At 44.2% G+C, this 16,254-nt stretch overlaps 1 protein-coding gene across 1 annotated transcript; it reads right to left on the bottom strand.

Annotated features, from left to right (window-relative positions):
• Nucleotides 1-93: 93 nt before the first annotated feature.
• On the bottom strand, nucleotides 94-9,662 carry LOC139578780 (uncharacterized). Its single transcript, XM_071406793.1, has 3 exons — nucleotides 9,369-9,662; nucleotides 8,165-9,083; nucleotides 94-551 (listed from the first exon to the last, which is right to left on the bottom strand). The coding sequence occupies exons 1-3, from the start codon at nucleotides 9,574-9,576 to the stop codon at nucleotides 347-349; spliced, it is 1,332 nt and encodes a 443-aa protein (XP_071262894.1). The 5' UTR covers nucleotides 9,577-9,662; the 3' UTR covers nucleotides 94-346.
• Between the last annotated feature and the right edge of the window lie 6,592 nt (nucleotides 9,663-16,254).

Genomic DNA, 16,254 nt, shown 5'->3' with positions numbered 1-16,254 from the left:
TGAGTCAAGCATCTGGCATCTTCCTTTTGGAAATAAACAACCTGGAAGATGGTTCAATGTTAATACAAAATAAATACAGAATCAGACATGTGATTTTAATATTTAAATGACGGACTGATTTAATTAATGTTCACAAACACACACTCTTCAATCAAGCTGGAAACATCAGCTAAGATGACATTATCCATTTGTTTTCTACTGCACTGTTTTTATTAATTCCAATAAATATATTTAGGAAATATTCCTATGGCTAAAACACTTCAACGTTTCACAATCCTTTCATGTCCTCCGGTGTTTGAAAAGGTGTAGCTGATTCAGCAGTAGCTCATTAGCTAGCGCATTGACCTCATGTGATGAGCTGCCCTGCATCAGTCAGGTGTGTGTTCAGGTGTACCCTCAGACCGCTGGCCACAGTGAAGCTCTTGGGACACTGGACACAGCGATAGGGTTTCTCCCCAGAGTGAGTCCGTTTGTGCTTTTTCATGGTGTCTCCATCGCTGAAAGTCCTGTGGCAGTAGGGGCAGCTGTAGGGTCTCTCACCGGTGTGGATCCTATAATATATAATAAGAATAAATAAAATAAATATATCTCCACTACCGTTCAAAAGTTTGGGGTCACTTAGAAATGTCCTTGTTTTTGAAAGAAAAGCAAATTTTTTGTCCATTAAAATAACATCAAATTGGTCAGAAATACAGTGTAGATATTGTTATTGTTGTAAATGACTATTGTAGCTGGAAACAGCAGATTTCTTTATGGAATATTTACATTGGCGTAGAGGCCCATTATCAGCAACCATCACTCCTGTGTTCCAATGGCACGTTGTGTTAGCTAATCCAAGTTCATCATTTTAAAAGGCTAATTGATCATTAGAAAACCCTTTTGCAATTATGTTAGCACAGCTGAAAACTGTTGTTCTAATTAAAGAAGCAATAAAACTGGCCTTCTTTAGACTAGTTGAGTATCTGGAGCATCAGCATTTGTAGGTTCGATTACAGGCTCCAAATGGCCAGAAACAAAGACCTTTCTTCTGAAACTCGTCAGTCTATTCTTGTTCTGAGAAATTAAGGCTATTCCATGCGAGAAATTGGCAAGAAACTGAAGATCTCGTACAACGTTGTGTACTACTCCCTTCACAGAACAGCGCAAACTGGCTCTAACCAGAATAGAAAGAGTGGGTGCACAACTGAGAAAGAGGACAAGTACATTAGTGTCTAGTTTGAGAAACAGACACCACAAGTCCTCAACTGGCAGCTTCATTAAATAGTACCAGCAAAACACCAGTCTCAACGTCAACAGTGAAGAGGTGACTCCGGGATGCTGTCCTTCTAGGCAGAGTTGCAAAGAAAAAGCCATATCTCAGACTGGCCAATAAAAAGAAAAGATTAAGATGGGCAAAAGAACACAGACACTGGACAGAGGAAGATTGGAAAAAAAGTGTTATGGACAGACGAATCTAAGTTTGAGGTGTTCGGATCACAAAGAAGAACATTCGTGAGACGCAGAAAAAGTGAAAAGATGCTGGAGGAGTGCTTGACGGCATCTGTCAAGCATGGTGGAGGCAATGTGATGGTCTGGGGGTGCTTTGGTGGTAAAGTGGGAGATTTGTACAGGGTAAAAGGGATCTTGAAGAAGGAAGGCTATCACTCCATTTTGCAACGCCATGCCATACTCCCTAAATCTTTCTCAGATTATTACCAATCCCATAAAGTATGACTCCAAACACCCAGAAAAGGCTACTCTCCTCAATGTAATCCTCACAAATAATCCTGATAGGTATCAGTCTGGTGTTTTCTGTAATGACCTTAGTGATCGCTGTTTTACCGCCTGTGTTCGTAATGGCTGCTCAGTGAAACGACCTGTCCTGATTTGTCATAGACCCTTGTGAACTGGCCTCTGTAAAATGGTATATAATCAGCTTGATCCCCTCTGTCGAAGACGCTTGGACATTATTTTTGGATCTTTTCAGTGATATTGTTAACAAACATGCCCCCATAAAGAAAATGAGAATTAAAAACAGGTTCAGCCCGTGATCTTGCAGAGTTACTCCACCTCAAGAATTGCATTTGGCGAAAGGCTCAGCACATGCATACTCAGGCTAACTGGCTATCGTTCAGGCAAATGAGAAATAAGTGCACTCAGGCTATCCGGAAGGCCAAAGTTAATTACTTTAAGGAGCCGTTCTCGCTCTTTGGGTCTAACACCAAGAAGTTCTGGAAAACGGTTAAAGACCTGGAGAATAAACCCTCCTCCTCACAGCTGCCCATGTCCCTTAAAGTTGATGATGTGGTTGTTACTGACAAGAAGCACATGGCTGAGCTCTTTAAATCACCACTTTATTAAGTCAGGATTCCTATTTGACTCAGCCATGCCTCCTTGCCTGTCAAAAATGTTCTCATCTCCCACCCCTTCTAACGCGACTATCCCCGATGCTTCTGCCTCTTTTTCCCCTGCCCCATTACAAAGTTTCTTCATGCAGGCAGTCACTGAGTCTGAGGTGCTAAAGGAGCTCCTTAAACTTGACCCCCAAAAAACATCTGGGTCAGATGGTTTAGACCCTTTCTTCTTTAAGGTTGCTGCCCCTATCATCGCCAAGCCTGTCTCTCCTTTCTGGGGAGGTTTCCATTGCTTGGAAGGCAGCCACGGTTCGTCCTTTATTTAAAGGGGGAGCTCAAGCTGATCCTAACTGTTATAGGCCTATTTCTATTTGCCCTTTTCTTCAAAAGTGTTGGAAAAACTTGTCAATAATCAACTGACTGGCTTTCTTGATGTCTATAGTATTCTCCCGGGTATGCAAGCTGGTTTCCGCTCAGGTTATGGATGTGTCACTGCAACCTTAAAGGTTCTCAATGATGTCACCATTGCCCTTGATTCTAAACAATGTTGTGCTGCTATTTTTATTGACTTGGCCAAAGCTTTTGATACGGTAGACCATTCCATTCTTGTGGGCCGACTAAGTAGTATTGGTGTCTCTGAGGGGTCTTTGGCCTGGTTTGCTAACTACCACTCTCAAAGAGTGCAGTGTATAAAGTCAGAAAATCTGTCTCAGCCACTGCCTGTCACCAAGGGAGTACCCTAAGGCTCGATCCTAGGCCCCATGCTCTTCTCAAATTTACATCAACAACATAGCTCAGGCAGTAGGAAGCGCTCACATCCATTTATATGCAGATGATAGTCTTATACTCAGCTGGCCCCTCCCCGGAATTTATGTTAAATGCTCTACAATGTTTTCTTAGTGTGCAACAAGCTTTCTCTACCCTTAACCTTGTGCTGAACACCTCCAAAACAAAGGTCATGTGGTTTGGTAAGAAGAATGCCCCTCCTCCCACAGGTGTTATTACTATCTCTGAGGATTTAGAGCTCGAGGTAGTCACCTCATACAAGTACTTGGGAGTATGGCTAGACGGTGCACTGTCCTTCTCTCAGCACATATCAAAGCTGCGGTCTAAAGTTAAATCTAGACTTTGTTTCCTCTATCGTAATCGCTCCTCTTTCACCCCAGCTGCCAAACTAACCCTGATTCAGATGACCATCCTACCCATGCTAGATTACGGAGACGTAATTTATAGATCGGCAGGTAAAGGTGCTCTCGAGCGGCTAGATGTTCTTTACCATTCGGCCATCAGATTTGCCACCAATGCTCCTTATAGGACACATCACCTCACTCTATACGCCTGTAAACTGGTCATCTCTGTATACCCGTCGCAAGAGCCACTGGTTGATGCTTATTTATAAAACCCTCTTAGGCCTCACTCCCCCCCCTATCTGAGATATTTACTGCAGCCCTCATCCTCTACATACAACACCTGTTCTGTCAGTCACATTCTGTTAAAGGTCCCCAAAGCACACACATCCCTGGGTCGCTCCTCTTTTCAGTTCACTGCAGCTAGCGACTGGAACGAGCTGCAACAAACACTCAAACTGGACAGTTTTATCTCTATCTCTTCATTCAAAGACTCAATCATGGACACTCTTACTGGCAGTTGTGGCTGCTTTGTGTGATGTATTGTTGTCTCTCCCCTCTTGCCCTTTGTGCTGTTGTCTGTGCCCAATAATGTTTGTACCATGTTTTGTGCTGTTTCCATGTTATGTCGTGTTGCTGCCTTGCTATGTTGTTGTCTTAGGTCTCTCTTTATGTAGTGTTGTCTCTCTTGTTGTGATGTGTGTTTTGTCCTATAATTATTGTATTTAAAAATATATATATATTTTATCCCAGGCCCCCGTCCTTTGGTAGGCCATCATTGTAAATAAGAATTTGTTCATAACTGACTTGCCTAGTTAAACAAAGGTTAAATAAAATTAAAATAAATAGAAACCCCGTGGACAGCACTTGATTGGAGACATTTTCCTCCTACAACAGGACAATGACTCAAAGCACAGCTCCAAGCTATGCAAGAACTATTTAGGGAAGAAGCAGTCAGCTGGTATTCTGTCTATAATGGAGTGGCCAGCACAGTCACCGAATCTCAACCCTATTGAGCTGAGAGGTGCCCATCAAGCCAATGCAACTTGTGGGAGGTGCTTCAGGAAGCATGGGGTGAAATCTCTTCAGATTACCTCAACAAATTGACTAACTACACTCAGCAAAAAAAGAAACGTCCTCTCACTGTCAACTGTGTTTATTTTCAGCAAACTTATCATGTGTAAATATTTGTATGAACATAACAAGATTCAACAACAGACAAACTTAAGAAGTTCCACAGACATGTGACTAACATAAATGGATTAATGTGTCCCTGAACAAAGGGGGGTCAAAATCAAAAGTAACAGTCAGTATCTGGTGTGGCCACCAGCTGCATTAAGTACTGCAGTGCATCTCCTCCTCATGGACTGCACCAGATTTGCCAGTTCTTGCTGTGAGATGTTACTTCACTCTTCCACCAAGGCACCTGCAAGTTCGGGGGGGGGAATGGCCCTAGCCCTCACCCTCCGATCCAACAGGTCCCAGACGTGCTCAATGGGATTGAGATCCGGGCTCTTCGCTGGCCATGGCAGAACACTGACATTCCTGTCTTGCAAGAAATCACGCACAGAACGAGCAGTATGGCTGGTGGCATTGTCATGCTGGAGGGTCATGTCAGGATGAGCCTGCAGGAAGGGTACCACGAGGGAGGAGGATGTCTTCCCTGTAACACACAGCGTTGACATTGCCTGCAATGATAACAAGCTCAGTCCGATGATGCTGTGATACACCGCCCCAGACCACGACGGACCCTCCACCTCCAAATCGATCCCACTCCAGAGTACAGGCCTCGGTGTAACGCTCATTCCTTCAATGATAAACGCGAATCCGACCATCACCCCTGCTGAGACAAAACCGCGACTCGTCAGTGAAGAGCACTTTTTGCCAGTCCTGTCTGGTCCAGCGACGGTGGGTTTGTGCCCATAGGCGACGTTGTTGCCGGTGATGTCTGGTAAGGACCTGCCTTACAACAGGCTTACAAGCCCTCAGTCCAGCCTCTCTCAGCCTATTGCGGACAGTCTGAGCACTGATGGAGGGATTGTGCGTTCCTGGTGTAACTCGGGCAGTTGTAGTTGCCATCCTGTACCTGTCCCGCAGGTGTGATGTTCAGATGTACCGATCCTGTGCAGGTGTTGTTACACGTGGTCCGCCACTGCGAGGACGATCAGCTGTCCATCCTGTCTCCCTGTAGAGCTGTCTTATGAGTCTCACAGTACGGACATTGCAATTTATTGCCCTGGCCACATCTGCAGTCCTCATGCCTCCTAGCAGCATGCCTAAGGCAAGTTCACACAGATGAGCAGGGACCCTGGGCATCTTTCTTTCTGTGTTTTTCAGAGTCAGTAGAAAGGCCTGTTTAGTGTCCTACGTTTTCATAACTGTGACCTTAATTGCCTACCGTCTGTAAGCTGTTAGTGTCATAACAACCGTTCTACAGGTGTTTATGGTTCATTGAACAAGCATGGGAAACAGTGTTTAAACCCTTTACAATGAAGATCTGTGAAGTTATTTGGAATTTTACGAATTATCTTTGAAAGACAGGGTCCTGAAAAAGGGACGTTTCTTTTTTTGCTGAGTTTAGAATGCCAAAGGTCTACAAGGCTGTAATTGCTGCAAATGGAGGATTCTTTGACGAAAGCAAAGTTTGAAGGACACCATTTTTATTTCAATTAAAAATCATTATTTATAACCTTGTCAACATCTTGACTATATTTCCTATTCATTTTGCAACTCATTTCATGTATGTTTTCATGGAAAACAAGGACATTTCTAAGTGACCCCAAACTTTTGAATGGTAGTGTATATTATAATAATAATAATATATAAATGGAGTGGAGAGACTTTAACCCAACACCTAGCAGCCTTGTCAAGAGGTTTGGATTTTTGGGTGTAACAGTGAAGGTGTTGGATTGACAGTCACTGGTCAGGGCTAGTGCCTACATTCCCTACAATATACAGCGAGCTACCAAACTATTAGGACAGTGACACATTTTTTGTTGTTTTGGCTCTGTACTCTAGCACTTGGGATTTGAAATGATACAATGACTGAGGTTAAAGTGTAGACTGTCAGCTTTTAATTAGAGGGTATTTTCATCCATATCGGGTGAACCGTTCAGAAATTACAGCACTTTTTGTACATAGTCCCCCTATTTTAGGGGACCAAAAGTATTGGGACAAATTCACTTATATGTGTATTAAAGTAGTCAAAAGTTTAGTATTTGGTCCCATATTCCTAGCACGGAATGATTACAGCAAGTTTGTGACTCCACAAACTTGTTGGATGCATTTGCTGTTTGTTTTGGTTGTGTTTCAGATTATTTTGTGCCGAATAGAAATTAATGGTAATGTATTGTCGTTTTGGAGTCACTTTTATTGTAAATAAGAATATGTTTCTAAACACTTCTACATTCATGTGGATGCTACCATGATTACAGATAGTCCTGAATTAATTGTGAATAATAAAGTTAGACGCACAAATATCATACCCCCAACACATGCTAACCTCTCACCATCACAATAACAGGGGAGGTTAGCATTTTGCGGGGGTATAATATTTGTGCGTCTAACTTTCTCACTCATCATCATTCACGATTCATTCAGGACTATTCGTAATCATGGTAGCATCCACATTAATTCTACTCCTTTTGCCATGGGACAAAGGCAAAAATGTTTCCAGTTTTACAGCAAATTTTCTTCAATTCTACCCCTTTTGCCATGTGATGCAGATAATTGTTTCAATTGTTTTAAATTTCCTGCAATTATACACAATTTCTCATGACTTATGCAATGTTAATGATATCTGAGTGAGAGTGACTAACAAAATCAATGGGGGCCACCTGGAGTTCAGGGCCCCTGGGCATGTGCCCTGTGTGCACGGTCGGTAGTTGGCCATGATTACTACAAGTTTAGATAGCTTGCTAGACTAACTTACCATTCTAAAAATGGTTATCTGACATGGCTAATTGAGTGACTGTCAGTGATGACAAAACAAGAGAAAAATTGCTGATGCATAACCAAATTTCAAACTTGCACCTTGTGTATTCTACTATTCTGACTCTTAATAGTAAGTTGAGACCGCAACTGCGGTGCTTATGCCTGGAGCCAGCCCTGGTGATAGGGATGAACCAGGTAATCAACATTCAATGGAGGACAAGTTGTCATAGGCCAACAACCTATATATCCCATGCTGCCATACCTGCCCAATGCCCAGGCCCCAGCCACAGAGTCAGTACTTAGCTTTTATGTGAAGATAGATGGATGTTTAGAAATATATTCTATTCTTATTGACCAAAAAATGCATTCAAAATGACTCCAAAATGACACAATGCATTATTTACCATTCAATTCTATTGGGGACAAAATAATCTGAAACAAAAATGAAAACAGCAAATGCATCCAACAAGCTTGATGTAATCATTCCGTGCTAGGAATATGGGACCAAATACTAAACTTTTGACTACTTTAATACACATAAGTGAATTTGTCCCAATGCTTTTGGTCCCCTAAAATGGAGGCTATACACAAAAAGTGCTGTAATTTCTAAATAGTTCACACAATATGAATGAAAATACACATCAATTAAAGTTGTCGTATTACTTCAAATCCAAAGTGCTGCAGCACAGAGCCAAAATAACAAAATGTGTCACTGTCCCAATACTTTTGGAGCTCACTGCATAATAATACAATATAATAATGTATGCCAACCTCAGGTGTCGTCTCAGGTTGCCTCTCTGGGTAAAGCTTTTGGAGCACCAGGAGCAGCGGTGGGGCCTCTCCCCCGTGTGGATACGGTGGTGGCGCCGCAGGTCAGCCGACTGTGCAAAGGACTTACAGCACCAGTCACAGGCGTAGGCCTTCTTATACTGAAGGTGGAGGTGGAGGCTGGCCGCCTGGCTGAAACTCTCCCCACATCGGGTGCAGCGGTGTGGGCGCCCCTCCTGGTGGTCGGTGGGGGTGAAGTTGTTACTCTCGTTGTATGGCAACACCCGGTCCTTGGACCCAGGCTCTGTTTCATATGTTTGCTGGTCATGTACGGGTGTGTTATGGAGCTCTGAGATGTCCATATCTGGAAGGTCTTTGAAGCCAGCGTCGCCTGAGAGTTCATGGTTGTGGGGTAGTAGTGTTATAGGAAGACCTGTGTAGCCTGAACTCGATTGAGGTTCATGGTTGGTGAGGTTCACTGTGACGTCGCATTCCTTGGGTTCCATTTTGATCCGTCCCTGGATTGGGTCGATGGGAGAGGACCTCTTTCTCTCTGTCCTAAGGACGGGCAATTCAGCGTTGGCTGCTCGAGTTGTTGTGGCACAGTGGGCATTGGAGGAGAACGGAGATGGGGCCAAGGACGAGGTGTTTCCAAAACCCTTGGGTTCTGGGTCTGAGTTGTGCTCTGTCTTTGTGATTGCCTGCCCTGGACTGGGCTTCTCTTCTATTCGGACCGTTTCAGTGTGTCCCTGGTTTGGTCCTGTGAGACCCCCATCCTTACCCAACGCTACCTGGCTCTGTGTCTGTAGCCCTCGTCTGTTGACCTGGCTCTGCTGCAGGGGCTCTGGGTCCTGTTCCTGCCTGGAGCTCCACTCTTGCTCACAAAGCTGCTGCTGCCCAGAGAGAGAAAGGCTGGTGGAACCTGCTTAGAAAGAGGGTGTAAAGACAAAGTGCTGTCACTAAATATGTAAGAAATTGAGTAAATATGTATGACATTGTAATTATTCATGTACTACTATTAGTTGTTCATGTTTGCTGCGAGGGATATTCGGAATTCGGGCACTTCTCGCGAGCCAACGTAACGTTGCTGTCAATCGTCAACAGACAGACGTCACCCAATGTAGCTAGCTCGTTGACAGTTTGCCAACTCATTTCTGCATGATCATTAAGTTAGCATGATCCAACAAATCCGACAAAATGTTCTTACGCCAGTCTGTCTCCGCCAAGAGTAAGATGTCCCGGAGCTGTCGCCGAAGGCTTTCATTTTCTCTCTTAGCGCTTTCATTCTCTCTCTTCGTCCTAGCCGTCTCTTCTCGGTACTCGGCCACTGTGTCCCCGACTACGTCCAGAATCTCCCGCACCACTACCGTTAAACGTTCTGTCAGGTAAGCATTCAACAGCTGCAGTTTGGTCATTTTAAAGACATAAAATACTGCAGGATAATGTCTCGTCTCTCTCTCAGCTGATGTTGTGATTTTACTCTTCGTTTGTTGGTAGTTGGGTTAATAGGAAGTGTGTATGTTGTTTTATCGCCACCTGCTGTTTGGGAAGTGAAATGGCTGTCTTGTTTATGTTGAGCCACAAGGGGGCAGTGCAACCCTGTATAATTTCCTCTGCATCAGTAGTTTTATAACATGAGCCCTCAAGCCTGGTCCATCCCAACAACATCTGATTCAACTACTCAACTAATTTATCATTCAGCCCTTAATCAAAGGGGTAGGCCTATGAACAGAAGACCAAACACAAATAAGACTAAACAGACAGACCTAGTGAAGTCAGCAGATACGCTACAGGACTATTTTGTTAGCACAGACTGGAATATGTTCTGGGATTCATCCAATGGCATTGAGGAGTATACCACCTCAGTCACCGGCTTCATCAATGAGTCCATCAACAACGTCATCCCCACAGTGATCGTACGTACATATCCCAACCAGGAGCCATGGATTACAGGCAACATCCGCACCGAGCTAAAGGCTAGAGCTGCCACTTTCAAGGAGCAGGACACTAATCCGCACTAACCATCAAACAGGTAAAGCGTCAATACAGGACTAAGATTGAATCCTACTACACTGGCTCTGACGCTCGTCGGATGTGGCAGGGCTTGCAAACTATTACGGACTACAAAGGGAAACACAGCTGCGAGCTGCCCAGTGACTTTAGCCTACCAGACGGGCTAAATGCCTTTTATGCTCGCTTCGAGGGAAGCAAGCATGAGGTATGCATGAGAGCACCAGCTGTTCCGGACAACTGTGTGATCACTCTCTCCGTAGCCGATTTGAGCAAGACCTTTAAACAGGTCAACATTCACAAGTCCGTAGGGCCAGACGGATTAGCAGGGCGTGTACTCAGAGCATGTGCGCAGCAACTGGTAAGTGTCTTCACTGACATCTTCAACCTCTCCCTGACCGAGTCTGTAATACCTACATGTTTCAAGCAGACCACCATAGTCCCTGTGCCCAAGAAAGCGAAGGTAACCTGCCTAAATGACTACCACCCTGTAGCACTCACGTCAGTAGCCATGCAGTTCTTTGAAAGGCTGATCATGGCTCACATCAACACCATCATCCCGGAAACCCTAGACCCACTCCAATTTGCATACCACCTCAACAGATCCGAAGATGATGCAATCTCCCCCATTCACATCGACTGGGCTGTAGTTCCTTGGTGTCCACATCACCAACAAACTATTATGGTCAAAACACACCAAGACAGTCGTGAAGAGGGCACGACAACGCCTTTTTCCCCTCAGGAGACTGAAAAGATTTGGCATGAGTCCCCAGATCCTCAAAAAGTTCTACAACTGCACCATCGAGAGCATCCTGACCGGTTGCATCACCGCCTGGTATGGCAACTGCTCGGCATCCGGCCGTAAGGCACTACAGAGGGTAGTGCTTACTGCCCCGCACATCACTGGGGCCAAGCTTCCTGCCATCCAGGACCTATATACCAGGCGTGTCAGAGGAAGGCGCAAAAAATTGTCAAAGACTCCAGTCAACCAAGTCATAGACTGTTCTCTCTGCCTCCGCACGGCAAATGGTACCGGAGCGCCAAGTCTAGGTCCAAACAGCTTCTACCCCTAAGCCAAAAGACTGCTGAACAATTAATCAAACTGCCACCTGGACTATTTGCATTACCCCCCCCCCCCCCCCCCCCTTTGTTTTTACACTGCTGCTACTCGCTGTTTATTATCTATGCATAGTCACTTTACCCCTACCTACATTTACCCCTACTCTACCTACATGTACAAATTACCTTGACTAACCTCTACCCCTGCACATTGACTCGGTACCAGTACCCCCTGTATATAGCCTCGTTATTGTTATTGTGTTACTTTTGTTTACATTTTTTACTTTAGTTTATTTAGTGAATATTTTACTAACTCTATTTTCTTAAAACTGCATTGTCGGTTAAGGGCTTGTAAGTAAGGCAAGTCTTCAGGTCTCAGGCAAGGTTACTCATTACACAAGTGTAGTATGCATATTTAATGAAACTCAATTGAATCACAGGTCAAGGCGATTAAAGATGGGTTCTCTTTGTCTTTAAAGAGAAATTGGCGTGCTCAGCTCAAACGTTTTGTCGTCTAAAAAATGATTTGGGTGCTGGGTTCAAAGGGCATACACTGGAAGAAAGAAAAGCATCCGTTTGTTTTGATCACTGCTGCTAAAATATAAGACATTTAAATGTGAAGAATATTTCAGTGAGTGTGGGTTTTTCCTTTCTTCAAGTATAACTCTATCTTTGCCACGTAGGAGGGGGCTATATTAACATCAACTCTCTACTCCTCTGCAACTCTCCCCCGGGTCATTGCAGGCGGTGGCTCTCCTGGGAAAATGCAGGTAAGTGCAAAAGAAAGTGTCTCGTGTCACCTGAGTGTCTAAGAAAGGTTAATAACAGTAGCTACATTTTAAGAAAAATAACCCAAGAGAATTCCGAATCTGGTAACTGGACAGAGTGAGCCACTGCCAGCCTAGGTCCTCCGCCAAACAAATCCCTTGGGGCTGTGATTGGTCATCTGGGTTTACAGTACATCCCAAATCGCACCCTATTCCATATTCACTGCTTTTGACCAGGGCTCAATGGCACTATATAGGGAATAGGGTGCCATTTGGGACACATCCCAGGTCTGCCTCTTATCTTCCTGTGGTATCAACATCAGGGCTTTATCGGGAGACGAAGAGGTGCGTGACCCTCTGGACTGGACTGCCCACTGCCGTCCTCCATGCAGGAGAGGAGATGCAGATTGTGTGGGAGAGGCTGCAGTCCCTGAATCTGATTTATTGATGAGATAATTCAGTCAGATTTAATGATGAGATAATTCAGTCAGAGAAGAAAATGAAATCCCTGAAGGTTAACTGTAACCCTCTCTAAATGTCTCCTTTCTTTATCTCTCTCCCTCTCTCTCTCTCTGTCACTCTCTCCCTCTCTTTCGCTCCTTCTCTCTTGGAAGATCTCAATGACATACTCCTCATGTCCTCTCTCCTCGTCTCCTTCTCAAACCGCATTGGAGGAGAAGGTCAGAGAGGCGGGACCTTTTGCTTTCTCATCCAATTGGTTTGGAGAAGGAGACAAGGAGAGAAGACGTGAGGAGTATGCAATTGAGATATTCCCATAGTCTCTCTCACTTCCTCTCTGTTTCTTTCTCTTATTGTTGGAAAAGGGGTAAAAAATATATTACTGCATCTCGTACAGAATAAATCTTATGGTTAAAGGTTGAGTTAGAATGTTTGCAGGTGAGTTATTAAATGTTTAGCTGTAGAGTTGAGAACTATTGAATGATATGATTTTGGCCTGAGTTGAAGGTTTTCGACTGTCTTGACTGTTTAGTTTCTGGGGCCAGTGTGGTATCGTGTATAGCCACTGTGTCACCCCCCCACCACCACCCCCCCACCAAGTAGGAAACTGTGAAATAAGAAAGATGCTAAATGTTTATTGTCTTTTCATTGTATTTGTAAGCAATAATGCACAAGCATGTTAATGTAAGGATCGTGATCAGTAGAAAAAGTCTGAAATTGTTTTTGGGTAGTAAAAAACAATACCAGAAAAATCTGACTATGTGGAAGGCCACAATCTGCAATTAATTGAATACTGATTCTGCTAGGAGGTTAAAAGGCTACATACTGCATCATCAGCCTGAACTGAAAGATGCTTTGAATCAGCCATTTCAGAACAATTTTGAAATAGTTATTTAGCTGGAATAATTTGAATTTGAATCATTTAACAATGTACATTGTGAGGTTAGCACGCTAGCTTCTGGAGCACAGTGTTGTTGACGTGGGATGGAAGCCTGGGTCTGCTGTACAGGGATGGTCTGTGTTACATTCAAGGGGGGAGGCTTTCGATAAAGCGTTGTATTCAATGGGAAAAAATACTCTTACAGAATATGGAGTGTAGCAGTCGGTGTCATTCCCTCCCTCACTTTAAGTCCCAAATGCTAAATGCTATCTCCCAAGAGATCTCCTCTCCCTTCCTTTCCCCTGTCCTCTGCAGCACACTGCATTCTTTCTCCCAGTCTGCTGAAACCGGCAAGTCAGAATGCATCTTCTCACAGAGTTAAGTCTGTAGACACACCAATCCCTTCTTACTGCCGCTCGGATCCTTTGCCCTACATACACACACACCCTCCTTTGAACTCTACTAAGACGTGTGTGTGTGTATTTGTTTCGTGGCTCTTGGTTCAGAACATCAAAAGCACAGCACATACAATACACTATTTATCGTTTTGTGTCGCTCGTTCCCTCCCTCTATTACAGCTCTCCTTTTTACCTTTGATTCAGACCCCTCCCTCTCCCCCCTTCCTCTCTGCATTCGACTGCATTGTGATAGTCTGGAAGATTTTTTCTTCTTTCTCTCCCTTGCTCGATATGTCTACCTTTATCTTTACCTCTATTTGTCTCTCTAGTTCCTTTCTTTTCTGCTTTTGTGTCGTTCTATGTGTTTAAAAAAAAAATCTCCCTCTTTCTCTCTCTCGCCATCTGTACTCCCACTCTGCTCTCTGCCTCCCCACCCCCACCACTCCTTACAAACAGAACAAGTCTATCCATCTCATTATCTGTCTGGTATGCCATGTTTTTTTCCACTTGTCTGGGATTTGTAGCTACCCCGTTTATTTTTGTTTACCTCCATCACCTTTTCTTCCTTTCTACTGCTATCTCCAGTAGCCATCCTCCCCAACCCGTCGTGCTCCCCCCTCTACCCCTCTCTCCCTTCCTTTTTTCTCTCTACTCCTTACACCGCTCTTTCTCTATCCACCCTATCCCTCTTTCTCTGCAGCCCCCTCTCTTTCACCACGTCATTTTTTCTCTCCTATTTTTCAGCCACAGTGGCAGAAGCTTTTAATAATTCATATGGATTTAAAATGTAAATTTTAGTAATACTGAGAAGTCAGACCTCACTCCCACCTGCTCTATCCCCGCTTCTCCGGTTGCTCTCCCTCCCTGCCAACCGTTGCCTTGACAACCGCAACATCCTAGAAACACATAACAGAAATTCACACACACAAGACAAGAGAGATACCCTATCTCAAGCACATTCTTGAGGTAGGGAAAACAATGGAAGGAGAGCGAGTCTGACGCAGTTCAGGAAAAACATGTAGCGAGATGTATTACTGAACATAAATATAAACGCAACATGTAAAGTGTTGGTCCCATGTTTCATGAGATGAAATAAAAGGTCCCAGAAATATTCTATACACACAAATAACTTATTTCTCTCAAATTCTGTGCACACATTTGTTTACCAGTTAGTGAGCATTTTGCCTTTGCCAAGATAATCCATGCACCTGACAGGTGTGGCATATGAAGAAGCTGATTAAACAGCATGATCATTACACAGGTGCACCTTGTGCTGGGAACAATAAAAGGACACTCTAAAATGTACTGGTTTGTTACACAAGACAATGCTACAGATGTCTCAAGTTGAGGGAGCGTGCAATTGGCATGCTGACTGCAGGAATGTCCACCAGAGCTGTTGCCAAAGAATTGAATGTTCCTTTCTCTACCATAATCCGCCTCCAATGTTGTTTTAGAGAATTTGGCAGTACGTCCAACCGGCCTCACAACCGTAGACCACGTGTAACCACGCCAGCCTAGACCTCCACATCCGGTTTCTTCACCTGGGGATTGTCTGAGACCAGCCACCCGGACAGCTGATGAAACTGTGGGTTTGCACAACCAAAGAATTTCTGCACAAACTGTCAGAAACCGTCTCAGGGAAGCTTATCTGCATGCTCGTTGTCCTCACCAGGGTTTTTACCTGACTGCAGTTCGGCATCGTAACCAACTTCAGTGGGCAAATGCTCACCTTCGATGGCCACTGGCACACTGGAGAAGGGTGCTCTTCACAGATGAATCCCAGTTTCAACTAACCCGGGCAGATGGCAGACAGCGTGTATGGCGTCGTGTGGGCGAGCAGTTTGCTGCTGTCAACGTTGAAAACAGAATGCCCCATGGTGGCGGTGGGGTTATGGTATGGGCAGGCATAAGCTACAGACAGCGAAAACAATTGTGTTACTGGGACGAGATCATGAGGCCCATTGTCGTGCCATTCATCCGCTGCCATCATCCTCATGTTTCAGCAGGATAATACACGGCCCGTGTCGCAAGGTCAACTCTATGTGAAGGAGATGTGTTGCGCTGCATGACAGGTTTTCTGATCCATGACCTGCCTTTTTTTAAGGTTTGGATTTATGTGACTTCATGTGAAGTCCATAGATTAGGGCCTAATGAATTTATTTAAATTGACTGATTTCCTTATATGAACTGTAAAATCTTAGAAATTCTTGCGTTTACATTTTTGTTCGGTGTAGCAATGTACCATGTGAAACAGAGCTCGTACTCAACTAGGGTTTATTGTTGTTTACGTGCTGCTTTGCATTTTGTTGCTAGCGTTACTTTGCTACCTGCCAACTTTACGGTTTTTACTTTTTAATTACCGTGTTATAGTTTTCTTTTTTCCTTCACTCAACTTTTTTACCCCGGATGCTATATCTGGACATGGTTCTACAGGACCTCCACCAGCCGAAGCTAAGTAGTAACATTAACATTATGCCTTCTAATTGCAGTCGCTGTACTCATAATATACAGGGGAACGAT

This window comes from Salvelinus alpinus, chromosome 6 (assembly GCF_045679555.1).
Source record: "Salvelinus alpinus chromosome 6, SLU_Salpinus.1, whole genome shotgun sequence".
Lineage (NCBI taxonomy): Eukaryota > Metazoa > Chordata > Actinopteri > Salmoniformes > Salmonidae > Salvelinus > Salvelinus alpinus.
This window is presented reverse-complemented; position numbering and strand designations above follow the sequence as displayed.

What these genes read in the sequence shown, in the direction of transcription:
- LOC139578780 (XM_071406793.1), bottom strand. Translation starts at nt 9,576, where the DNA reads ATGACCAAACTGCAGCTGTTGAATGCTTACCTGACAGAACGTTTAACG. An exon ending in CTTGGCGGAGACAGACTGGC is followed by an intron (nt 9,084 to 9,368) that starts GTAAGAACATTT and finishes CTTTCTAAGCAG; the next exon opens with GTTCCACCAGCCTTTCTCTC. An exon ending in AACCTGAGACGACACCTGAG is followed by an intron (nt 552 to 8,164) that starts GTTGGCATACAT and finishes TATATATTATAG; the next exon opens with GATCCACACCGGTGAGAGAC.